Genomic DNA, 26,014 nt, shown 5'->3' on the forward strand with positions numbered 1-26,014 from the left:
ACGATCAGGCCCCTGCTGGGAGATCGTTGGTCGCTGAACAAAGTCCAGAACTTTATTTCGTCGCTGGATCTCCCGTGGACATCGCTGGATCGGCGTGTGTGACACCGATCCAGCGATGTCTTCACTGGTAACCAGGGTAAACATCGGGTAACTAAGCGCAGGGCCGCGCTTAGTAACCCGATGTTTACCCTGGTTAACAGCGTTAAAAAAAAACAAAAAAAAAAAAAACACACAAACACTACATACTTACCTACCGCTGTGTCCCCGGCGCTGTGCTCTGCACTCCTCCTGTACTGGCTGTGAGCGTCGGTCAGCCGGAAAGCAGAGCGGTGACGTCACCGCTCTGCTTTCCGGCCGCTGTGCTCACAGCCAGTACAGGAGGAGCGCAGAGAAGCTGAGCGCCGGGGACAGACAGCAGTAGGTAAGTATGTAGTGTTTGTTTTTTTACTTTTACGCTGGTAACCAGGATAAACATCGGGTTACTAAGCGCAGCCCTGCGCTTAGTAACCCAATGTTTACCCTGGTTACCCGGGGACTTTGGGATCGTTGGTCGCTGGAGAGCTGTCTGTGTGACAGCTCTCCAGTGACCAAACAGCGATCGTTGTCGGTATCGCTGCAGCGTCGCTTAATGTGAAGGGGCCTTTAGAGACATAAAATGCTGCTCTGTTAGTTGGAACAAACGTTCTGCTACATTCATCAGGGGTGTGGAGTGCAGAGTCCCACCTTGGTGATTTATATACAACATGGTGACCTGATTGTCAGAACACTTGTACATGACCCCATATAAGTCCCCCCTCCCCAGCTTGCATCTGTGGTGACTATACGGGTTAGGTTATATTCCCAGGGCACCCCTCTGGATAGATTGCATCTGTCTAGCCACCAATCGAGGCATTTTATAGCATTTCGGGACAAAGTTAGCTGGCCTTCTAGGTAACCCCCCCCCCCCTTCCAAATTTTCTGGTGTAACAAAACCTCACCCTGCAGTTTCCTTGTATGGAACTGGGCCCACCAGACTGTGGGAATACACGACGAGAGAGCCCAAAAGAGACATGGCTTTTCTTTTAGACAGGTCCTGAACACCTCTAATAACCCCACCCTGAGTGTAGGCGGACCAACTTTTCCTGGTGAACTGGTGAAGGGATATCTATTAGGGGGGGGGGGGGGGGTTCGGGTGAGTAGGGAACTTTTTTTTTATCATCTCCAGCCTTTTTAAAAGTTCGTCCAGAACCAGACCAGATATTCTCCTTCACATGGAATGGAGCAGAGAAGGGATCTGGCCTGGATGTCTCCTGGTCAAAAAACTCTGGGCACAGACCTTTATGCAGCATTTGATAATCCTGTGGCCCTGGCCGCCATCCTTGCAGAGTCTGCCAAAGCATCAACTAAAGGCTGCGGCGTTCTGAATTATTGACAGGGACTTTAGGATGGATTCTCTTGAGGCTCCATTTTCTAACTGGGATTCAAGCAGGTCCAGCCAGACCATCATGGCTCTGGCTGTGCATGTAGCAGCCACCGCTGGCCTTAGGGCACCCTTTCAGAAATGAGTGCTTTCTTATCTAGCGGATCTTTTAAGTGGGCCATATCAAAAGGAATGGAGGATTGAGACTTTACAGTTGCATCCAGCTTTGGGGCCTTATCCCATCTGTTCATTAAGGGATCCTCAAACGGATATCTCCGTTTGAAGGCTGGTGGTAGAGAGCCATTCTTCTCTGGCTTTTTCCACTCTAGTTATCAAGCCCTGAACTTAAGGTACCTTCACACTAAACGTCACAACGATATCGCTAGCGATCCGTGACGTTGCAGCGTCCTGGCTAGCGATATCGTTGTGTTTGACACGCAGCAGCGATCAGGATCCTGCTGTGATGTCGTTGGTCGCTGCAGAAAGTCCAGAACTTTATTTAATCGCTGGATCGGCGTGTGTGATGCCGATTCAGCGATGTCTTTACTAGTAACCAGGGTAAACATCGGGTTACTAAGCGCAGGGCCGTGCTTAGTAACCCGATGTTTACCCTGGTTACCATCGTAAAAGTAAAAAAAAAAAAAATCATTACATACTTACCTTCAGCTGTCTGTCCCTGGCACTCTGCTTCTCTGCACTCCTCCGGCATCCTGTGTCAGCGTTGACCAGCCGGAAAGCAGAGCGGTGACGTCACCGCTCTGCTTTCCGGCTGCTGTGCTCAGTCAGTGCAGGAAAGCAGAGCGCCGGGGACAGACAGCGGAAGGCAAGTATGTAGTGTTTGTTTTTTTACTTTTACGCTGGTAACCAGGGTAAACATCGGGTTCCTAAGCGCGGCCCTGCGCTTAGTAACCCAATGTTTACCCTGGTTACCGGCATCGTTGGCAGAAACTGTTGGAATCCTCTTCAGAAGAAGCAGAGGAGGCAGAGGCCTCTGATGAATAATCGCCTTTCCTAGGGGCAGCTGAGGACTGACCTTGAGAAATTTGCTCCTCTTTTCTTAGGTTCACCTTGAAATAACTTTAGGGAATCTTACTTCCATTCTAATAATTTCTCTTAGGCTTGCAGTGAAAACAGGGGTTTCTTCCACCACCTGTGAAGTGGGGGAAAGAGTAAAGGACCAAGTCTTAACTATGGACTACTGCTCCCCTTTACTTAACCCCCTACTGTGTCGCAAACATGGCTGACAACTTTTTAGGGCAGGCATCTGGCAAGGGACTACTGCAAAGGGCACATTCCTGTTTTTCGTTTTACCAGAGCATTTCTTCCCCTAGAGAAGTAAATAAGGGAAATACTGCATCAGGGTACATTCATGAAGATCTTACCCAAGCAGTAGCGGTAGGGACCGGATCACAGGGTAGCGAGCTGAATCCTTCAGCCTGGAAGAACATTTGCAGCTGGGCTTTTCGCTTTATCCTCAGTTTTTCAGCTGGGGGTTTGCATGGGACCTCTGAAGCACTCATGCTCCATGGGAGCCTCTGGCTCATCCATTGCTGTAATGGGCCAAAAGCAGCCCTGCAGCATTTTTTTAAAATTTTTTAATTTTTTTATAGCCCTTCCCCCGAATCTGGGTCAGCAGGTGTGTGGCCAGGGGATTTGCCCCCCATTCAGAACATTCTGTAGCCCATCCCAACGTGCTCTGCCACCCAAACTGCAGCACCTGCACCATACCGCCTTCTGGCATCTGACCCCTTGGCCCCACCCACCTGCCGTGTCAATTCTGGTGCTCAAATGAACGAGCAGGAGGGCAGCGGAGTCCAGGCCTGGCCAGGTCAAGCACAGCCTCCACGCCAGCCAAACTGCACATCAGGAAGACCAGGAAGGACCTGGGGGCATACTTACATCTGGCACTGGCAATCCTCTGGACCCCGCTCTACACAGTTGTGGAGCCTTACCCAGGCCCACCGTGGTGCTTCCAGGGACCCTGCACTGACCGATGTAGGAGACCACCCCCCCGCTACCTGAGTCAGACAGCCGGCCTGGGAATCCTTATGAACAAAAGATGGATGATCTGTAGGGCATCCTGTCCTCTAGGAGCAGGAAACCAACTGATGTGTGGGAGAGGTGCTGCCCTTTGTATCTTTTATGAAGGCAGACGCCGAAATGCACGTCGGGGTAGGGTGCATCCTCTACACAAGCAACAGGTAAGCATCATGCGGCCTAAGGTGTGACTCATTGTAAGTCACCAGCACATAACTGGATCTAATTGTTTGCCTCTTATGGATTTGCTACCTTGGCCTATAGATATACGTGTTACACCATCCCTCATTGATTTTCATTCTTGCTATGGTATTTATATATGATAACCATTGGTCTATATGAAGTTGCCTTTAATCAAATACTGTAATCATGGATTTTCATGTATTACCACTGCACATTATAGTATCTTTGTTGTCCTCTGGAATAGCGCCTCCTTTTGGTATTTTGTTACCCCCTCTCCCCCCACGTTCTGTATCCTTAAATACCATTATTTAGCAAACTATTGGGCATGATTTCAGTCCATTTGTCCTCTTTCCTTCTTTTGTATCTGTAGGTTTCCTGTTCCTGAAGGGCAGATTCCCTCTCAGGTGGTGCTGTCATGGATGTGTAAGGAGGTGAAGCACAAGAGTCTGGGGGCTCTATGCCTGAGATCCCAGTCAGATTACCCAGAAAGACTGCATCTTGTGATTACATGAAAGTCGAATCTGCTGTGACTGGAGAGGGGTGCTTTGAGACCAGTGTAGAGACATTGGCACGTGTAGAGACTGTGACCCCCTGGTACCTGTAGTATCAGTGCAGAGCCCCCAATTCCTGGAGAGAGACTTAGACTGACCCTCGTTTTCCTGGGATAGGCTGTGCTGAAAAACGCTAAAGACTCAGCCTGTGCGTATCACATTAACTCCCAAAACCCCCGGCAGTGGGCTCCTAGAGACTACTCAGCCCACGGACTACAGAGGGACAAGTGCCGCTGTTTCTTGGTGCCTACATCGGAGAAGACGACCCTTCAAGCAAGTCCTCAGACTGAAGTGTTCTTTTCTCAAGAAATCCTGCTTACTTCTGTTACACTGTTTGACTCCCATATTTTTGCACTGTTTTATTGCTACTTATATTCCAATGCTTCCTCCCTGCGAGGAGAACCTGATTCCTGTTATTAAACCCCTCAACTGTTGGTATGTGGTGACATACTCAGTACCTGCATACTATTACATTTGGCGTAGTCGGCAGGATGTCACACGGTAGCGTGGATAGGGCAGACCAAGCAGCTGGGGGAAGTTCCCAGGTCTAGCATTTCCCTGGGAGCCATGTTGAATAATTTGCCGAGGTTCACCGAGAACAATGTAATGCTGTGGAGTTGGACAGTATCTGGGGAATGATGCAGATGCATCCTATGACACCAGCCCTGGAGGCAGAAATTGCTTTGATGGCCCTGGAGGGGGAGGCGCAGGATTTGGTTATGCATAGGTCCCCCTGGGAGAGAGATACCCTGGACAAAGTGCTGCACATACTTGGAGATGCATGGGGGACACTGACGTAGGGGGGGGGGGGGGGGGGAACTTCGCATGCGACTGTTTCACCGGGTACAATGGGAGTGGGAGACCATGACCCATTCATGAACTCCCTGCAAGAGCTTAACTGCTATCAGACGAAAGGACGATGTAGGGGTTGGGTCAGTTGATGTGTTGCTCAGATCAGCTGGTGATGGGACTGCGTGACACAATGATAAAACAGGCATTGAGTGCATGTGAGTAGAGCCAGACATGACTTTCTCTGAGGTTGGCAGTGACGCGTGTGCGAGAATAAGAACAGGGAGTGACGGGGGCTGGTGGGAAGGGTGCAGAGCGGGGAGGTAACCACCACTGCAGACAATATCCCCCAGTGGGACCTAAGAATGGAGATTAGACAGGTCTGAAGAAATGGCAGCCTCCAGATGAACTCTAGCAGAAGGGCCTGGCCCTCTGGTGCGAGACGGAGTTGCCCCCCAACGGGAGGGTGAAACTACCAGGAGAAGCCCTCTTACATGCCACACTTGGAGAATCCGGCCACATTGCTCGATGGTGTCCCCGGTGGAGCTGACCATCCCTGCGCCCTCCTTTAAACTAGGTGGCTCTGAGCTTGAGGGGCACCGCTCAGAGTGAAGAACAGAGGAGGAGTAAGTCCCCACAGCCTTGTTTCCATGTGCCCTCTGGTCTGGGCAGAAATCAGTGGAAGAGCAGTGCGGTGCTTGATAAGACACCGGCTCACAAGTAACCACCATGCCTGAGAGATCTTTCTGCCGTCACTTCAGAGGTGCTACGGCCCGAATGGGGCCCTGTGATCAAGCTTATGGTGGCCAATCACTTGCCCATCCTGGTCACAGGGGTGGTATGGATGAACATAGAGGTCTGCGGAAAAGACCTCGGGAGAAGAGGAGTGGTACTGTGGATGGAGAGGTAGCTAAAGACCATATTGTGAACCTGGGCATGAATGTGTTAAAAGACCTTGGAAGCCTGGTTTTCAGTGAGTCATCGGAACAGTTCCTGCAACAATGGAGTGACCAAACCCCCAGGTGCGGGAAGCATACAACAATGGAAAGGAACTCGACAAAGTAGTCGCCCCTGCCTCAGTCAGTCAATCGAATGTTGCCCCCTGGGCAGATGGTGCTTCCCCTGCCTATATGAGCTGGCATACTGCTGGAAGGGGTCAAAATCCATATTGAGCCCAGCTGCTGTCAGGAATATTGGTTGCGTGGTCCCTGGCTACTGTGCAGGATGGAACTGCCCTTGTGCGCTGCATAAATTTGGGGGAGACAGATACAACTTTGCCCCCTAGAAGCGAAGTCGCCCAAGTCCTGGGCCTCCCCGATGAGTTGGTCCCAACTGAGGCAGTACAGCTGACAGCAAGGCCAGAAGATCCATAGCTGGTGACCGTCAAAGCGAAGGCAGCTATGGACCCCAGATTACTTTGAGAAGGGCGCCAGATACTGGAATGCATGAGGGTGGAGCTCAGAACTTACTCCACAGCAGGTACCTCAGGTGGAAGCCATATTGGGGAAATTTCAGGAGGCGTTCGCCAAAGATGAAGATGACTTTGGACGTACCACAGCCATCACCCACGATATACCCACCGGGGATGCGGCACCAATCTGGGAACGGTACCACCAAATACCCCCACAGATGTACCAGGAGGTGAAGGGAATGCTGTCACATGCTGAAGGGAGTTATATGCGAGAGTCAGAGCCCGTGGGCTGCCCCTATAGTCTTGATGAGAAAGAAAGACAGGTCTTTGCAGTTCTGTGTGGACTATTGCCATCTCAACGCTTGCACAGTGGGATTCATACCCACTGCCCAGGATAGAGGAGTCCCTGACTGCCCTAGGGAATGCCAGATATTACTCCACGTAAAACTTGCCCAGTGGCTACTGGCACGTGCCCATGTCTGAGCAAGACCTAGCCAAGATGGCTTTCATCCTTCCGATGGGACTGTACAAGTTTGACTGGATGCCCTTTGGCCTAGCAAACGCCCCAGGAACATTTCAGCGACTCATGGAGAGATGTCTGGGACACCTGAACTTTGAAGCCCCTTTGATTTACTTGGATGATATAGTCTTTGCCCCCACCTTTGAGGAGCATCTGCAGAGACTAGAGCAAGTTCTGAGTCAGCTACAGAAGTATGGCTCGAAAGTGAAACTCCAGAAGTGTCACCTCTTCTGTACCGAGATTGAATACTTGGGAGATGTTGTCTCCGCTGAAGGGTTGAGGCCTACCCAGGAGAAGATCGCTGCGGTACAAGAGTGGCCAACTCCAAAAACAGATGTGTGTGCGTTCCTGGGACTCTTAGGATACTTCAGATGCTTCGTAAAAGACTTCCCACCTTGCTAATCCACTCCAGGAGTTGAGGGGAGTGCCCTCTTGCACCAAAAACAGGAGCATACAGTGGGGGAAGTGTCAGGAGGAGGCATTCTTGGCTTTGACGGAGGCCCCCCGTGCTGGCCTACGATGACTTCACACAACAGTTCATCTTGCACACTGATGGGAGCCTGCAGGGCCTCGGGGCCATACTATCGCAGATGCAGGACAGGAAAGAGCACGTCATCGCATACGCCAGTCGGTCTTTGCATGACTTGGAAAAGAATCCAGAAAAGTACAGATCGTTTAAGCTGGAGTTGTTGGCGCTGGTGTGGGCAATTACTGAGAAGTTCGCGGAATATCTGGCTGGCTCAGAAGTTCATGTACGCACCGATAACAATCGGTTGGCCCATCTCGAGAATGCCAAGTTAGGGGCCCTAGAACAACATTGGGTAGCCTGAATGGCCAAGTTCCAATACAGAATTTCTTATAAAAGGAGCTGAGAGTTTGCTCGGGAGAGGGCATCCGCATGAACAATCGCAAACCAGCACCCAGCCAGGATGAAGAACTGGAAGATGTGGAGGTCCCAGGTTTTGGAAAGAATGCCAGGATGGTGGCAGCGACGCGGGAAATTGAACAGGAAGAGGCCTGTGTGAGTTTGCTGGAGCAGCCCCGTGATCAGTGGGTCCGAGTGCAGCAGGAGGATCCGGAGTTAGCTCTGTTGAGAAGGTGGGTCGTGTCTGAACAAATGCCCAATTGGCACGATAGGAGGTCCATGTCACTTGAAGTACTGAAGATGCTACACCAGTGGGAGAGGCTCCAGTTGTGGGATGGTATCCTGTACCGGAAAGTATTTCTGCAGACAGAACTCAGTCTTGTATGGCAGACGGTGATTCCCTCGTCCTTGAGGGATCAGGTGGCTAAGGAAGCACATGAGAAGAGCACACTTTGGGACAGAAAAAAAAAAAAAAAAAAAAAAAAAAAAAAAAAAACTTACAGTGGTTACAGCGCCTATTATATCATCTCAACTTAAGGAACATTGTTGAGAAAGTATGTCAGCAAAGCAGAAGTTGTGAGCTGGTCAAACAACCAGAACAATGAGCCCCCATAGACCGTGAGGTCTTCTGGCCCCATGGACCTACTGGCAATGGATTACTTGACAATTGGACCAGCACACCAAGGCTATAAGCATTGTTTAGTGATGATAGACCACTACTAAATTTGCCATAGTGATGCCCATGTGGGACCAGACTGCCGAGTCTGCTGCTCATGCAGTTTGCAAACACTTCATACAGGTGTATGGGTGTCCCAAGCGCATCCATTCTTATCAAGGGGCCTGCTTCCTTGGAAGAGTGATGAAGGAGCTGCACCAGCTGTACAAAATCGTTAAGTCCAGGACCACCCCTTATCCACAGGGGAATGAGACTTGTGAAAGATTTAACTGCACTCTGATTCAAATGCTGAGGACCCTGGAAGAGGACCAAAAGGTGAAGTGGACTGAGATCATCCCTGAATTGGTGTGGGTGTATAACAATCGGAATCACAGCACCACTGGATTCACCCACTCCTTTGTTCTTTGGCTGACCCGGGAAGGGGCTGGCAGAGCTGGAGCCTGAGGATGACTACCCACGGATGGGGGTGTACTATTGGGTTCAAGAACATAGTTGTCAGCTGTGGACAATTTAAGGTCTAGTGCAGAACCAGCTGCAAGAATTGGAGCATCCCCAGGTAGCTCCTCAATTAGGGGACAGCCCTGCAGCCTGGCGACCTAGTCTTAGGCTACGTTCACATTAGCGTTGCGCGCCGGTGCGGCGATGCAACGCACGATGCACCAAAAACGCTGCGTTTTGCGACGCGTGCGTCGTTTTTTGACGAAAATCGGACGCACGAAAAATGCAACTTGTTGCATTTTCTTGCGTCCGACGCTAGCGTCGAAAACGACGCACATGTCGGAAAACGCTACCAAAAAAACGCACGTGTCCCCCATGTTAAACATAGGGGCGCGTCGCCGACGCAACAGCGATGCACATTAGCGAAACGCTAATGTGAACGTAGCCTTAGTGAGGGAAAAGCGCCCACACAACAAACTAGAGTACCGGTGGGAGAAAAGGCCGTACCGAGTGAAGCGGCGGCTCGGCAATAGGGGTCCAGTTTATGAGGTCCAGCCTGAAACGGAAGAGGGGACTCCCACCCACACAGTACACAGGAATATGTTGCGTCCCTGTTTGTCTTGAGATCCTGAATCAGTCCAATTGGCTCCAGCACCCCCACCGGCTGCGCCAGTGATCAATGTATATTTGGAAGATGAGGATGACTCCCAATCTCTCCAAGGGAACCCAGAAACAGGGCTGGTGCCTGAAACTACCAGCCAAGATGAACTCGTCCTGATTGTAGCGACCCTTTCCATGTGGCAGGAGGCCAGGGTGACTGCAGCCCTGGCCCTCCATGTTTTTTGGCTTGTTGAAATACATAAATAAAAGGCCGCCTGCTTTAAGGTAATCTCACCTAATTTGAGAACAGCACAAGGAAAGAAAGACCCCAAATCCTTGTCCATATCCAAAGATGAATCACTGGGTGCAGCAGTTCTGAGAAAGGGAACCTTGTGGAGCAAGGTTGCCCATGTACATAATTGATCATGGGCTGGTTATCACAGGAGTTGGACTATCATGCAGACACTGCTGTAGCCCTGGCAGTGATCACCATGTGACCCTTCATTGTAACTAGACAGCCTGACTCTTAGGCCACGTGCACACATTACAGAAAGTGGTACAGACTTTTCTGGACTGATTTTTGTAAATCCGCAGGTAGACCACACTGCAGATTTTCTGCAATTTTTTTGCAGATTCCTATTATGGAGCAGGTGTAAACTGCTGCAGAGTCTGCACAAAGAATTGACATTCTGCAGAATGCTACATTTGTGTTTTTTCTGCAGCATGTGCACTGCGGATTTTGTTTCCCATAGGTTTACATGGTACTGTAAACTCATGGAAAACTGCTGTGAATCCGCAGCAAAATCTGCAACATGTGCACATACCCTTAAAATGGTGTGGTTTTTTTTTTTTTAACCCCTACCTCATGCCACCTTCAAACCTGCTGACATTTGATTTAAAGGTTTTTAGCTGCAGTTTTAGGCTATGTGCACACGTTCAGGAATTCATGCAGAAAATTCCTGTGAAAGTCTGGACATTTCTGGCAGATTTTCGCATGCGTTTTGCGCGTTTTTTTGTGTGGTTTTGATGCGTTTTTTTCCCCAGACATTTCCCAATGCATTAGACAGTGGGAAAACCGCAAAATTAATGAGCAGGTTCATTATTTTTCCGCAATGCGTTTTTCATGCGGAAAAACGCACATCATGTGCACAGAAATTGCGGATTTCATTAAAAATGATAGGATGCTTAATGTATGCAGATTTGTGGTTTTATAGCGTTTTTATAGCGCAAAAATGCTAGAAAACCGCAAATAATCTGCAACGTGTGCACATAGCTTTACAGTAGTGATATTAATCATTTAGCCATTAGGACTAACCGCCATTTATTGCAAGACCAATTTAAGAGTCACTTTGGAGACAATATTCATAGGACTCTGTACAATTGTGTGGCATTCAAAACTCAAATGCTGTAACACTAGGAAGACAAAAAACTATTGTGCCCAAGCATATTTTCAAAAATGCAGAGACTGACCCGTAGAAGCACCAGGTAGGCACGAAATGGCCGTCGTCAGCCCTGCCACACACTGTACCCCTACACCCCTGACAAGATTTTATGTGAGTAAATAAATACACCCGCTTCTGAAGATCGGTGAGTGCTGCCTTCTTTTTTCTCTGCATTTTTGGATTCATCGGCTTGTTTCTCGGCAATAGCACCCGACATCTGCCGGCTTTACGCCTTACTGCTAGTGGATGGACACAGCTCACACATTACAGTGGTGCGGTCAGCTGTTACTTCTATTTTTCCAAGCATATTTTCACTGATCAGTTACCTGTCAAGTATTGATCTTGCTGTAAAACTACTAGCCCTGTATATATTTTTTTAGCTACAAATGGATGTGTACTTTTAAAAAGGGAATCAGTCACCCCATTTTTCTCCTATAAGCTAAGGCCACCACCTTCAGGGGCTTATCTACAGCATTCTGTAATGCTGTAAAGAAGCCTCCGATGTAACCTGAAAGATGAGAACAAGTTAGATTATACTCACCCAGGGGCGGTCTGGTCCGATGGGGAGGTGCTGGACCCGGACAGCAACACCCATCTTCATATGATGACGTCCTCTTTGCTTCCTGTCATGGCTCCTGCACAGATGTACTTTGTCCTGTTGAGGGCAGAGCAAAGCACTGCAGTGCGTAGGCGCCAGGAAAGGTCAGTCAGGCCCTGTGCACTGCAGTACTTTGCTCTGCCCTGAACAGGGCAGACAAAGTACACCTGCACTGGAGCTGCGGTAGGAAGACAAGAAGAGGAGGTCATTGTATGAAGATGGGAGGTGCTGGACCCGGGCACCCATCGGACCTGACCTGGGTGAGTATAACCTAACTTGTTTTTCTTATCTTTCAGGATACATCAGGGGCTTATTTACAGCATTACAGAATGCTGTAGATAAGCTATGGCCTCCACCATCAGGGGCTTATAGGTGAAAAATGGGGATAGAGATTATATATATATATATATATATATATATATATATATATATAGTGGGTGGTGTGACTTAGAGCCGAGGTCAAACCCCAACCAGTGACAACTGACCAGTAGAAGTGTAACTGTAGAGAGCATTGCATCATACAAGTGTATGGCCAGGACTTTGTGTAACACCCTCCAGTCCACAGTGCCTGTAGTGGGGTATTCACACAGTCACAAGTCTGCAGACTTATTGATATGGACCAGACAACCCTTTTAATACTATGATAGGTGCTAAACTGCTACAAAAAAGGTGAGGCTGAGGAAGAGTTTCAAGTCAGATGTCATGCACCATCGCAAAACAAGGTAGTTCTACTGCATCAGCAATCTATCCCAAGCAAAGACTTAAATGAAGACTGGGGTTTAAACAGCTTTAACTCCATGTCAAAAGTAAGTGACAACCATGTATGAAAACCTGAACAGAGGTGCAGAAAGTTGTCGACAGTCATCAAGACGTGAAATATTTGGCTGTAACAGTAGTTTTATGTATGCCAGCAGGCAACAGTGAAGAATGGAGGACGATCTTTGCATGCTTGGGGCATCACGCCAGCAAATGGAGTTAGGGATTTGGATAAGATTATTGACATCAATGCTGATAAACAGGCAGATACTTCTCCATAATGCAATACCAGGGAGGCATCAATCTTCCTGCAGATGGTGTGGAGCAAACAACTCTATACATACAGCTAATATAATTACTTTATTTTGCACCATGATATTGTGCAGCGCTTTAAACAGGTCACTGTGTCCATTGGAGCTCAATCCAAATTCTGCATAAGTATTTGGAGTGTGGGAGGAAATCCACGCAAACTCCTTGCAGGTGTTGTCCTAGAAGTGAAATTGTAGCTTGGGAACCCCGTGTGACAAAACAATGCTGTGCATCTTCAGTGTAAAGAACAGAGTCCTGGAAGTGTTGGTATGGCCAGATGTCAGTGTCTGGGATTACAAAGACTGATTTGTACAAGCCTACATCCACAAAAGATCTGTAGTTAGTTATCCAAATTGTTTGCAATAATTTTTAGTAGAGTTTTTTTTCCTAAAATGGTTATAAAATGGGGACCTAGAAGTAATGCGGTTTTGAAGACAAAAAAAAAAAAAAAAAAAAAAAAAAGTCATACCAAAAATGGATTCAATTTAGAGTTCTCTTTAGCTCATTTACCTTGCATTTCTCAACTAACAATTTTAAATAGCTTCCACCTCCCACACCCGTCTTAAATATGGTGGGAAGAACCCCCCACACACACACACATGTAAGGTACTACGCAAGAGTTTAAGTATTGTTTGACCAATCAATTCTGTAAATGGCTTGTAAAACTTTGCACCATTTCTTTGTGCCCAGGCTGCAGAATATAATTTTAGGCTGTGCACACGTTCAGGATTTTTCGCTATAAAAATAAGCAAAAAACGCATACATATGCATCCCATCATTTATAATGCATTCTGCAATTTTTGGGCATATGTTGTGTTTTTTTCTGTGATAAATGCAGCAAATTCATTAATTTTGTATTTTTTCCTGCTATATAATGCATTGGGAAAGCTCTGGAAAAAACATGCAAAAGAAACATGTGGATTTCTTTCAGAAAATGTCCGGTTTTCTTCAGGAAATTTCTGCAAGAAATCCTGACGTATGCACATATTCCCCCCCCCCCCAAAAAAAAAAAACCACACCCTGTCCACGAGCTCATTCTCATGGTTCAATGGAAAACCAAGGGTAATGTCACATGGCATTCATTCCCATAAGGGTATTCAACCGAAATCCTGCACAAAACAGGGGCCAGACGCATGCATTAACGGGGTCAATAGACCAATTGTGACTGCAGAGCAAACGTGCGCTCTTCAGTGCATCGTTTTTGGAAGTGTACATGTGCAGGAGGAAACACCCGGACTGCAGAACAGTGCACGTTCGCTCTGCAGTTATTAGTGTCTATGGCCTGTCAGCGCATGCATCCGGATCCAGTTTTGTGGGATATATATCGGATGTATGCCCCAATAGGGACACAGAACGCAATGTGAGAGCATCCAAGGAGCTGTCTTGGGACATCATTGATGGCCTATCCTCAGGCTAGGTCAATGTTTCATTGGTGTGGGCATGATGCCCGTCACCCTCAGATCTGTTGCTCCCGTTGCAGGAATAACTGCATAATAGGGGTGGATATGCAGTAGCCAGCTGCAGCCACTATTCAGGAGCCATAAGCTTGAAACTGCATCTTTGCCTGGCCAGTTAATGTAGATTCTTATATAGAAGCAAAAATTAGAGAAACAAAAATGCAGTATTTATGCTACATTGAAAATGATAGTGCGGATTTTTTGTTTAGTGTTCTCAGATGATCAGATCCAGGTGCTTTGCTTCATTGTACCCCTAGAAGGAACTCCCCCCCCCCCCCCCCCAAAAAAAAAAAAAAAAAAAAAAAAACAACTAAAAGTCTTCTGTTTAGTGAGCCACATTACATGTCACCAAGATCTAGTACAGGCTGACTGAAGTCAGATGGAATGTTATGATGCTGTTAAACCAAAACACTGTACTTATAAGGCTCTAAGCATCATGTACTACATGCATTGTAAAGCTCTTCCATTATTAAGCCACTTCTACTTCCACTGATGGTGATGACGCATATGGAATACATCATCTTGATTATTCTATTTAGATGTAAAACTTTCTATCAGCTTTATTTCTCAGTGATTAATAGCCAAGAACATCTCAATTGTTTTGGGGCCCATTTACACAAGCAGATTTGCATCTCTTTTGCCCTGGTTTGTAGTTCTCAAAACATGTTTAAGATTAGCAGTTGCCTATAGGCACTTAAACAGGGCATATTAAAGATTGTATGCTGTATTTCTTAATTTACAGTCACTACAGGTCTGTAAGCACATAATATTGTGCACCAGACGTTCTTAGAAAATATGGTATAGACCAGGGTTGCACAACTTTCTGGTCTGAGGGCAACAAGTACGTCAAATCCCAAGATGTGAGGTCCACAAGTAAGACTCCCACATCTGGAAAATAGGGCAGGAGGGGGTGGGGGTCTTCTCCATGAACGAGTACTTTAGAGGAGATCCTGCATGCCTGTAACCCTCCAGCCCCATAATTCACATATGCCTGCTGAAGTGCTAAACAAATGTTTTGATGTATGGCGAATCCATATCTGGTTATACAGTGCCAAATCCCTGCAGCTGGTCAACCAATTTCTCTTCTTCCCGCTGTCATATGTTACTTTAAAGAGGAAGTTGGGGAGCAATTGCACAAAAAAAAAAAAAAAAAAAAAGGATTGTGGGAACATGTGTCCTCAGACTGCACTAGACAGTTGAAGTCACCTTATAGCATTAGTTGAAGCTCAACTAAAAGTGAACTTTGAGGGTGTGCTGAATGCAGCTTTGCGTTTAGCACAAAGTTATATTTACATATTTGTAGGGCATCACCGCTGCGGTGAATGATGAGGCCAATAATTACAGTAATATGGTGCTCCTTACAAATGCTGTGCACCGCCAGAAATGTAGTCTAGTCATGGACTGAAGTAAATTTCAGACAATTTATGCCACTAAAGTAGAGTAATATTTCAAGTATTTGCCAGTTGGGTTTCACAATGCCCATTCCAGCAAAGCGGGTTATGTCAAAAAGTAGCAACTTAACTGCTCAACTTGATGTTGCGCAAAAGTTTGCCTATATGCTGGGTGTTTCTTTGGTTGTTTAAAAAACAAAAGCTAAATATGCAACATTATAGAAAGGTACCAACAAATGAGAACCAGTATTAGCTTTTTGCCGTCATGACAGTACATCAGCTCCTCACCCTCCTGTCAAGATCACATCTCACCGCTTGAGTCACTCTAGTCCCACATTATCCCTAACCTTGCCAGTCTTCATCCCCAAGCCCAACACACCTCTTCAGCCTCTCACTCAACTGGTGTCTTCCCCTCCTCCAAGCATGCCTTGATCACAGTCATGCTCAAAGAGCCCTCCCTCGACCCATCCTTTGTGTCTAGCAATCGCCCGATATCTCTTCTCCCTTATGCCTCAAAACTACTGTTGCCTCAGTTCTAGGACCCCAACTATTCTCCATCTACACCTTCAGCTTCAGCTTGTTACAGCTCAAAGACCCACGGTTTGCAGTATCATCTCTATGCCGATGACACACAGATCTACCTATCTGGACCTGACCACCTCCTTACTCACCATAATCCCACAATGCCTGTCATCTCAGTCTTTTCTGCTCGCTTTCTAAAACTGAACAACCTATCCATCAATGTCAGTGGCTGCTCACTATCCCCAGTCCCACATGCCCAGTGCCTTGGGGTGATCCTCGACTGCCTTCCTTCAAACCATATATCCAAGCACTTGCCTCCTGCCATCTCAAAAATATTTGCTGTATCTGCGCATTCCTTGACTATGAAACAACAAAAACACTAGTTCACGCCCTTATCTCCCGCCTTGACTACTGCAGCCTCAAACTCGGGCCTCCCCTCTAGCACCACTCCAATCCACCCTACACTATGCTGCCTGACTAATCTACCCGTCTCCCCGCTATTCATACGGATAGGGAATTTAGATTGTGAGCCCCAACGATAATGTGTGCAAAATGTAAAGCGCTGCGGAATATGTTAGCGCTATATAAAAATAAAGATTATTATTATTAAAGATTATTATTCCCCAGCCTCTCCCCTATGCCAAGCCCTTCACTGGCTTCCTATCATCCAGAGACTCCAGTTCAAAACCCTTACTATGACATACAAAGCCATCTACACCCTGTTTCTTCCATACATCTGTAACATGGTCTCCTGGTACTTACACGCAACCTTCAATCCTCACAAGATCTTCTCCACTCCCCTCTTAACACAACTGTATCCAAAACTTCTCCCGTGCTTCCCCCATACTCTGGAACTCTACCCCAACACAGACTGTCGCCCATCATGGAAACCTTCAAAAAAAAAAAAAAACCTGAAGACTCACCTCTCTGGAAGTGAAATCCTGCAATTCTGAATGGAATTTGTCTGAATTTTGGAGAAGGGTCTGCTTTAAAATTCACCTTTAGAGTCTAAATAAGCTTTTCTATTGACTCCAATGAGAATATGCGTATAGGTATTGTTTATTGCCACTAGTTTGTCTCACAAGGAGAAGGGAAAGGCAAAATGTCTTTTACCACAAATGCCAAAAGTTGACCACCATCAATATAAGCATAAATAAAACACCTTAAAAGCTTACCATTAAGAGTAACATGTGGGGAGGTAGTCTATATTGTGTTAAATAAATCATAGTCGAACCAAGTTACAAAAATATGTATAAGTGATCAAGATCAGTTAATCGAGTGAGTGAGTGGCATCTGCACAGTCGCAGCTATAGCCAAAGTTTTGCACAGTCACATGTCTGGACCCCGAGATCATAGGCTATGTTGTGAGGTGAAATTTTAACCCTGCGTGTTTTAATTCACAAAACACTTTTGCTCCCATCTACATAATGGGGAAAAAGTGAAAGGAAAGTGTTGGAGGCAAATTAACAGCTGCCAGATGTGAACAAGGGGGACTTAAAGAATGAGAGCGATGGCGCCAAAAAGTATATGCACACTGTACAGTTGCTAAGGTGGGGCCCTGACATGGGATACTCCCCACACGGGGATATGAACACACAATGTGCCACACACTACCATGTGCTTGAACACATACCACCCTCAGCACACATACACCAATGTCAAAACACAGAAGTTGCCATTGAAAACTTGCACACGCAAAACTCGCCACACTAACCTGTCACATGCAACTCGACAATTGCCACACAAAACTCATCTCACATAAGTCGCTACATGCATGTCACCACACACACAACTTCACACATGAAACTTGCCCTAAAAACACACGTCTGGCATTATCCTTCAAAAATTAAAATCTGATTAACCCATTACTTGCCAAATTAGCAAGTTTCATTTTTTTTTAATAACAGATTTTTAATGATTTGGGTCCTAATGAATCAGAAACATAATTTGCAAAAAATTTTCAAGTATGAATTTTACAGAAAAGGGCGTCCCAATATTCAATTTAAAGTGACATGATTTCATATTTAACCCCTTTCTGACATCGGACGTACTATCCCGTCGAGGTGGGGTGGGCCCCTATGACCACGGACGGGATAGTACGTCCAGCGCGATCAGCGGCGCTCACGGGGGAGCACGGCCGGGTGTCAGCTGCCTATCACAGCTGACATCCGGCACTATGTGCCAGGAGCGGTCACGGACCGCCCCTGGCACACTGCGATCAAAGATGATCGCGATGTGCCGGCGGTGCTGGGAAGCTTCGCGCAGGGAGGGGGCTCCCTGCGGGCTTCCCTGAGCCCCCCGCAGCAACGCGATGTGATCGCGTTGCTGCGAGGGTCTTACCTCCCTCCCTGCCTGCTCCAGACCCGGATCCAAGATGGCCGCGGATCCGGGTCCTGGGTCCTGCAGCGAGGGAGGTGGCTTCACAGAGCCTGCTCAGAGCAGGCACTGTGAAGCAGCCTGCACTGCTATCAGATCGGTGATCTGACAGAGTGCTGTGCACACTGTCAGATCACCGATCTGTGATGTCTACCCCAGGGACAAAGTAAAAAAAAAAATATATATTATTCCCATAAATACATTTCTTTATCTAAATAAATTAAAAAAAACAATAAAAGTACATAAATTTTGTATCGCCGCGTCCGTAACGGCCCGACCTATAAAACTGGCCCACTAGTTAACCCCTTCAGTAAACACCGTAAGAAAAAAAAAACGCTTTATTATCATACCGCCGAACAAAAAGTGGAATAACACGCGATCAAAATGACAGATATAAATAACCATGGTACCGCTGAAAACGTCATCTTGTCCCGCAAAAAACGAGCCGCCATACAGCATCAGCAAAAAAAAAAAAAAAAAAAAAAGTTAGTCCTGAGAATAAAGCGATGCAAAAATAATTTTCTCTATAAAATAGTTTTTATTGTATAAAAGCGCCAAAACATAAAAAATGATATAAATGAGGTGTCGCTGTAATCGTACTGACCCGAAGAATAAAACTGCTTTATCCATTTTACCAAACGCGGAACGGTATAAACGCCTCCCCCAAAAGAAATTCATGAAGAGCTGGTTTTTGGTCGTTCTGCCTCACAAAAATCGGAATAAAAAGCGATCAAAAAAAAAAAAGTCACGTGCCCGAAAATGTTACCAATAAAAACGTCAACTCGTCCCGCAAAAAACAAGACCTCACATGACTCTGTGGACCAAGATATGGAAAAATTATAGCTCTCAAAATGTGGTAATACAAAAAATATTTTTTGCAATAAGCGTCTTTCAGTGTGTGCCGGCTGCCAATCATAAAAATCCGCTAAAAAACCCACTATAAAAGTAAATGAAACCCCCCCTTCATCACCCCCTTAGTTAGGGAAAAATTAAAATGTATTTATTTTTATTTTCCCATTAGGGCTAAAGTTACAGTTAGGGTTTAGATTACATTTACAGTTTGGAATAGGGTTGGGATTAGGGTTAGGGGTGTGGTTAGGGTTACCGTTTGAATTAGGGTTTCAGTTATCATTGGGGGGTTTCCACTGTTTAGGCACATCAGGGGCTCTCCAAACGCGACATGGCGTCCGATCTCAAGTCCAGCCAATTCTGTGTTGAAATAGCAAAACAGTGCTTCTTCCCTTCCGAGCTCTCCCGTGTGCCCAAACAGGGGTTTACCCCAACATATGGGGTATCAGCGTACTCAGGACAAATAGGACAACAACTGTTGGGGGTCCAATTTCTCCTGTTACCCTTGGGAAAAATACAAAACTAAGGGCTAAAAAATAATTTTTGTGGGAAAAATTTTTATTTTTTTATTTTTACGGCTCTGCGTTATAAACTAGTGAAACACTTGGGGGTTCAAAGTTCTCACAACACATCTAGATAAGTTCCCTGGGGGTCTAGTTTCCAATATGGGGTCACTTGTGGGGGGTTTCTACTGTTTAGGTACATTAGGGGCTCTGCAAATGCAACATGGCGTCCCATCTCAAGTCCAGTCAATTTTGCATTGAAAAGTCAAATGGCGCTCCTTCGCTTCCGAGCTGTGCCATGCGCCCAAACAGTGGTTTACCCCCACATGTGGGGTATTGGCGTACTCAGGACAAATTGTACAACAATGTTTGGGGTCCATTTTCTCCTGTTACCCTGGGTAAAATAAAACAAATTGGAGCTGAAGTAAATTTTTTGTGAAAAAAAGTTAAATGTTCATTTTTTTTTTTTTAAACATTCCAAAAATTCCTGTGAAGCACCAGAAGGGTTAATAAACTTCTTGAATGTTGTTTTGAGCACCTTGAGGGGTGTCGTTTTTAAAATGGTGTCACACTTGGGTATTTTCTATCATATAGACCCCTCAAAATGACTTCAAATGAGATGTGGTCTCAAAAAAAAAAAAAATAAATAAAAAAAAGTGTTGTAAAAATGAGAAATTGCTGGTCAACTTTTCACCATTATAACTCCCTAACAAAACAAAAAAATTTTGGTTCCAAAATTGCGCTGATGTAAAGTAGACATGTGGGAAATGTTACTTAAGTATTTTGTGTGACATATCTGATTTAATTGCATAAAAATTCAAAGTTGGAAAATTGCGAAATGTTCATAATTTTCGCCAAATTTCCGTTTTCACAAATAAACGCAGGTACTAGCAAAGAATTTTTACCATTGTCATGAAGTACAATATGTCACGAGAAAACAATGTCAGATTCACTGGGATCCGTTGAAGCGTTCCAGAGTTATAACCTCATAAAGGGACAGTGGTCAGAATTGCAAAAATTGGCCCGGTCATTAACGTGCAAACGACCCTTGGGGGTAAAGGGGTTAAAACATTAATTTTACAAAAAAAAAAAAAAAAAGGACCAAATTATAAAATCTTAAGTTGCTAAAAGCTAAAGATTAGGAGTCTCCCCCCCCCCCTCCAAAAAAGACATTGTAGGTAATGGGTTAATAAGCAGACAAACTACAAGAGCAACAAATGTACCATATAGGAAATACAGCAGCTGTCAGTCACATGACCTATTATGTTTATGTGTGAGCTAACATACTGCCAGGGGGAGGGCTTCCTGTTGGCTGGGGATTTATCAGGCTGCCAATAACAACCAGTCACAGCTCAGCTTCTATTTAGCTACAGTTAATTAATCTGAGCTCTGATTGGTTAATATAGGCAACAAAGGACATTCTCAGTATAACAAAGCTTGTGAGGTAATAGCATGTCAGTTAGGGTGTGTTGGTGGAAAGGCTGATGTCAGTCACATTACCTCTATGTGTGGATATAGAAACTGCCAGTTACAGACTTTTTACCACAATAATGCCTCATAAGAGGAATTCCATGGCACGAATGTCAGCTGATGCAAAGAGAAAAGCTGCATTACGGGCCAATGAAAAATGTGAAGCCCAAGAAACAAGGCTGACATGAGAACAGTTGCTTCCTCAAGAGCCATATCCAACTGAGTTCCTCAATTCCTTGGCGCCACAAGGACTTCCTCCTCACAACCCCTTTCTAAAACCTGGAGCACCTATTCTACTATTGAGAAATTTGGATCCACCAAAGCTGTGTAATGGAACAAGACTCTTGATTAAGAACCTGTTTCCACATGTAGTTGAGGCAACCATTTTGACAGGATGTGCCACAGGAGATGTTTTCATGCCAACAACTCCTCTCATTCCATCTGTTTCGCCTTTTGATTTTAAACGCCTCCAGTTTCCTGTTCGACTGGCATTTACTATGTCCAACAAGGCTCAGGGACAGTCTTTGAAAGTAGTTGGAATCCATTTACAATCTCCATGCTTTTCCCATGGTCTATGTGGCCTGTTCAAGAGTTGGAACGGCCAAAAATCAGTTAGTCTTTGCACCTGAAGGAAAAACTAAGCATGTAATTTATCAAAAGGCTCTCAAATAAGTAGAAGATTACTTCATATTACTTGGCCAAATTAGTTAAATCTGTGTGGAATATCTCTGGTGTTGAAATATATTGTTGTGAAATGCTTCTATTAGCTTAGTTTTTGCCTTTTAATAATTATCTATTCGTTTTGTGGTTTTTGTGCGCAGAATAAATTTGTTAAACACATTCTATTTTGCTAACAGCAGTTATTAACCCGGGCAGAGCCGGGTAGTACAGCTAGTAGATAAATATATACACATTTAATCCAAATTACAACAGTTATGGCTCTATAATCTTGTATTGGAGAGGCCATATATGCCACATTGTGGACAGTTACAATATGAGAAAACCAAACAACCCTCCACTATGGACACTACAAAACCAGCAGCATAATTACAGAATGACAAAGCATATATATTATGGGAAATATTACTTTTCCCTTTCCAAGTGATCAGTGACTGAGGGTTTACAGAGACAGTTGTTTTTATAGCAACAGCTCAAACATTAGTAGGCCTGGTTGCTGGGACTGTTTATGCCAAAAAGGCTTTACACCTCAAATGTTGATATTACAAAGGGGAAGGAGATTTATATCTTAAAAGGAATACCTTTCCAATACTAGTCATCTGAATGCGCACCATCCAACTCCCAGAAAATTACAATTACCATTCTAACCCAATCGAGATCTATGCTGGCAGAGTTGCTTGCTATACAAGACAAAAAACCCACTAGTTTAGATTTCATGCGAGTGTTGAACGAACAAAAAAAAAAAAAACACTGACCAGCAAAGTGAATTAATGTTGATGTGAACAGGAAGAGTCTGTCAAGTGCATCTGCTTCAGAAACTCCATGTTAGAGCCCATGATAGGGTACACGCACACGTTTGAGTATTTGCAACAGTTTTCTGAACCAAAAACACTGCAATTTACAGAGCTAGCAAAAGGAGTTTCTGAATTCTCATGCCTCTTACCCTTTTCCTTGCAAATTTGAAGTCAAGTCTGCAGCATGTCAATTCTTTCAGCATTTTTCACTTCAAATTAACATGTGAAAAAAATGCATGTATTTTATGCAACATTTCTCTTGTCAAGAGATCCGTTTTTAGTGCAGAAATGTCTGCTGCAAAATACCTGTTTACGGTGCAGAATATCTGCTGCAGACAGCAATAATTCATACAACTGACAAACAAAGGGGCAAGAGTTAGCAATGCCACAATTGCATGCCCTTACAGGGAGGGTGTCCGCAATTGTGACTTAAGTTTATGCCCCCAATATATGCAAAACTGATCAGATTTGATAGCTTTGTTTCCCCAAATTTGAAAAAAAAAAAAAACAAGCGTTTAAATTGAAGCCCTAATACTAGTTAATGAATGGAAGCCTCTCACTAGAGTAGAAAAACCTATACCCTTATATTTATGTTACACATACTTTCGTATCAGCAAACTCCATCATAGTTTATGTAACTGATTGCAGGAACATGAGAAAATATAAATGTTACATGGTCTTTTTCATAATATTTAACACTTAATAGACAAGAAAGTGTAAACATGTGAACATGTGTAATTGGCACCATTGATAGCCACTATTTTAATGATAACCAAACTCCAGTTAGAGCTCATTCAGATGACAGCTCTTCCCAAGTATGAATTTGAGCCGTGTTTCCAATGGATAAGACGCATAACCATCATGGTCCATATACAGGTCTACTTTTCGCAGATTGAGCGATATGCATCAAAAGAAATCAGATTTTGACTGGAATGAAAGCAAACTTATCACCAAGCTGTAGACCTATATAATTTGCCATAACAAGTCTATGGGTCGGAAGATATATTAATTCTTATAGATTTGCAATAACAGGCTGATTCCAGACAAAAGCAGGACGTGGCCAATATATTTCCCCCTATATACCTGCACCGCTTTTGAAAGCCTGTCACCCCCTTTCTAAGAGAAAAAAAAAAAGTTAGGAGTCCAAGTTAATGCACAAAAAAAGCCTTAACATCTGAATGAGCCGTACCAGTAAATCGCTCCCTATGAGGCATGGCTTACTTCACCAGTGACAGATAGGAACTGGCCTAGTGCAAGGACAACTCTAAATATTTACCAGTGACATTAGACAAATCCAGAGAGAAGATACTAGAGATTAGTTCTGTGTAAACTGTGTCTGTACAGCATCTTAAAAAGGGAATACAGAAGAAGCTCACAGAAACTTTCATACAACAGCACTAGTTTTACATGGGACTGCAAGTAAGCAGAGGCAATACTCAGGAATCATGGTAGATTATACCCACTGTAGGAAGTGTAGTTGAGCAACTAATTTACAAGAAAACTAAAAAAAAGTTGCAAAGAGAAACAACAAGTCAGAACTGAGAGAGTCATCAAAGAGAACATGAAAGGCAGAAGGAATATGAAAGGTTTTACAGTGGGAGAGGCAGCACTCACCTCTTCCTCGAGGTTACTGCTGTGCTCAGTGTCAGACTTTAGGGTACTCATGGCGTACAGACCAACAGCTGAGTCCTCTGCAGAGTCCACGGTTGCTGGTGGTGGGGTCCCCTGCTAGACTAGAGAACGTGCCCCCTTCTTGCCCTTGTGCTGCCCAACTTGTGGTGCCTGCAGCTGGAGTTGAGAAGGCTTGTGCCCAACTTTGACGTGGTGCGGAGGTGCCCAGTGCGGGTGCCAGGTATGTCTGCGGTGCAGAGGTGTCTGTGAGTGCTGAGGTGGAGAGTGCAGGAGAAGTGAGGCGGAGTGGGCGCCCTTTATACCAGCCCTTCCTGAAGTGAACGCTTCATTAAGGAGGGGGAGTGAGCTCCAGGACGAGCATGGAGGGTCATCAATTAAAGTTCCACAGTCTGGGAGGGGTGGAGGGCTGTGCCCAGTGATGCACAGAGCGGGATCAGCTGCTTGTCCTCCTCCATGAGGGAGCAGCCAATCCTGCCCCGATCATCACCCTCTGGGCTGCCGTGAGGTAAAAAAAAGAGAAAGTGAAAACTTTAATGGAACTTTTGATAAACTTGCACTAGTGTTTGGGAAGAAGGGGAGCACTGCATGCCGGCGCACAATGGGTTACCGGCCTGTATGAAGAGTCAGTCATGGGAATATGTGTGTGGTGAGGGAGGGAGAAAACACGAGTGACCGGCTCGTGTTTTCTCCCTGTGGGACTGCTTCTCACTAATGTCCTCCCGTGACAGGAATTCAGCCCACTAGTGGCTGTGGAGCATTAGATTTACTTCAGACGACAGCTATGAATCCTGCAGTCCTGTGTCCACATTTCCGAGCAGCCCTGTTCCCTGAGGCTAAGGTCACACAAATGTGTGTTTTTTCCATAAGTATGACATCCATATTTATACATCATGAGTTATTAAAATTAATCAGACCAAAAACAGCTTCATATGTTGAGAACAATGGGCCCGCTTTATCAAAGCTGTGAAAAGTTGCAACATTTTGGCGCAATTTGAGGCTGCTCTCTATATTTTTTCAGACTATTGGCATTCTCCCACCATTTTTGCCCAAAGTGGCAAATATGGTGTACGATAGGGTGTGGTGACCACCGCTTGTCATATTTGTAAGCCAAAACCAGGAGTGGAACAAATAGAGGAAAAGTATAATAGAAACATATGCACCACTTCTGCATTTATCACCCACTCTTGGTTTTGGCTACAAATACTGATGTAAAATACTGACCTAATACTGCTAGTGTGAACGTGGCCTAATAATAATAATAATCTTTATTTATATAGCGCCAACATATTCCGCAGCGCTTTACAGTTTAACAGTTTCAAACACAAAAGTCATAAGTAACAACGTTAACAATACAATAATTAAAGCAAAATAATGGGCTAATGAGTAACGGCGTCTGCTACGCCACAAATCTTTCTCCAGCTGGGACAGGAGTAAGATTTATGGCAAGACGCATGCCACTCATCGGACGATCTTTATTTATTAAATATTCTAATAAATCAGAAGCCTCACTCTTTTTCACCCCCCTTATTAAGACTGACCTGACGCTCACCAGGCTCTATCAATTGTATCCATAGAAATCGGATGGTATATAATTGGCTTATGTGGGATCCATTTTTGTCTGCGCACCCACAGACCTGGATGGGTCTCTTCCAAAATAACATTCTATGATTCTGTACTCCGTTTGTTTTCACATGGACACTCGGTCCATGAAGAAAAACAATCATCTGAACAGCCGTATTGAATAATGTTGGTCCGAGTGCTGTCCGTT

The 26,014-nt window shown here is 45.1% G+C and overlaps 1 protein-coding gene across 1 annotated transcript in view; it reads right to left on the reverse strand.

Moving 5' to 3' along the window:
- The window catches only part of RBPMS2 (RNA binding protein, mRNA processing factor 2), a 68,072-nt gene extending 43,496 nt beyond the window's left edge, over positions 1–24,576 (reverse strand). The window contains exon 1 of the mRNA XM_069765752.1: positions 24,229–24,576. Coding sequence (XP_069621853.1) covers positions 24,229–24,279 — 51 coding nt within the window. The 5' untranslated portion in view covers positions 24,280–24,576. The remainder of the gene's footprint in view (positions 1–24,228) is intronic.
- Between the last annotated feature and the right edge of the window lie 1,438 nt (positions 24,577–26,014).

The sequence above is a fragment of the Ranitomeya imitator genome, chromosome 4 (genome assembly GCF_032444005.1).
Source record: "Ranitomeya imitator isolate aRanImi1 chromosome 4, aRanImi1.pri, whole genome shotgun sequence".
In the NCBI taxonomy this organism is placed as follows: domain Eukaryota; kingdom Metazoa; phylum Chordata; class Amphibia; order Anura; family Dendrobatidae; genus Ranitomeya; species Ranitomeya imitator.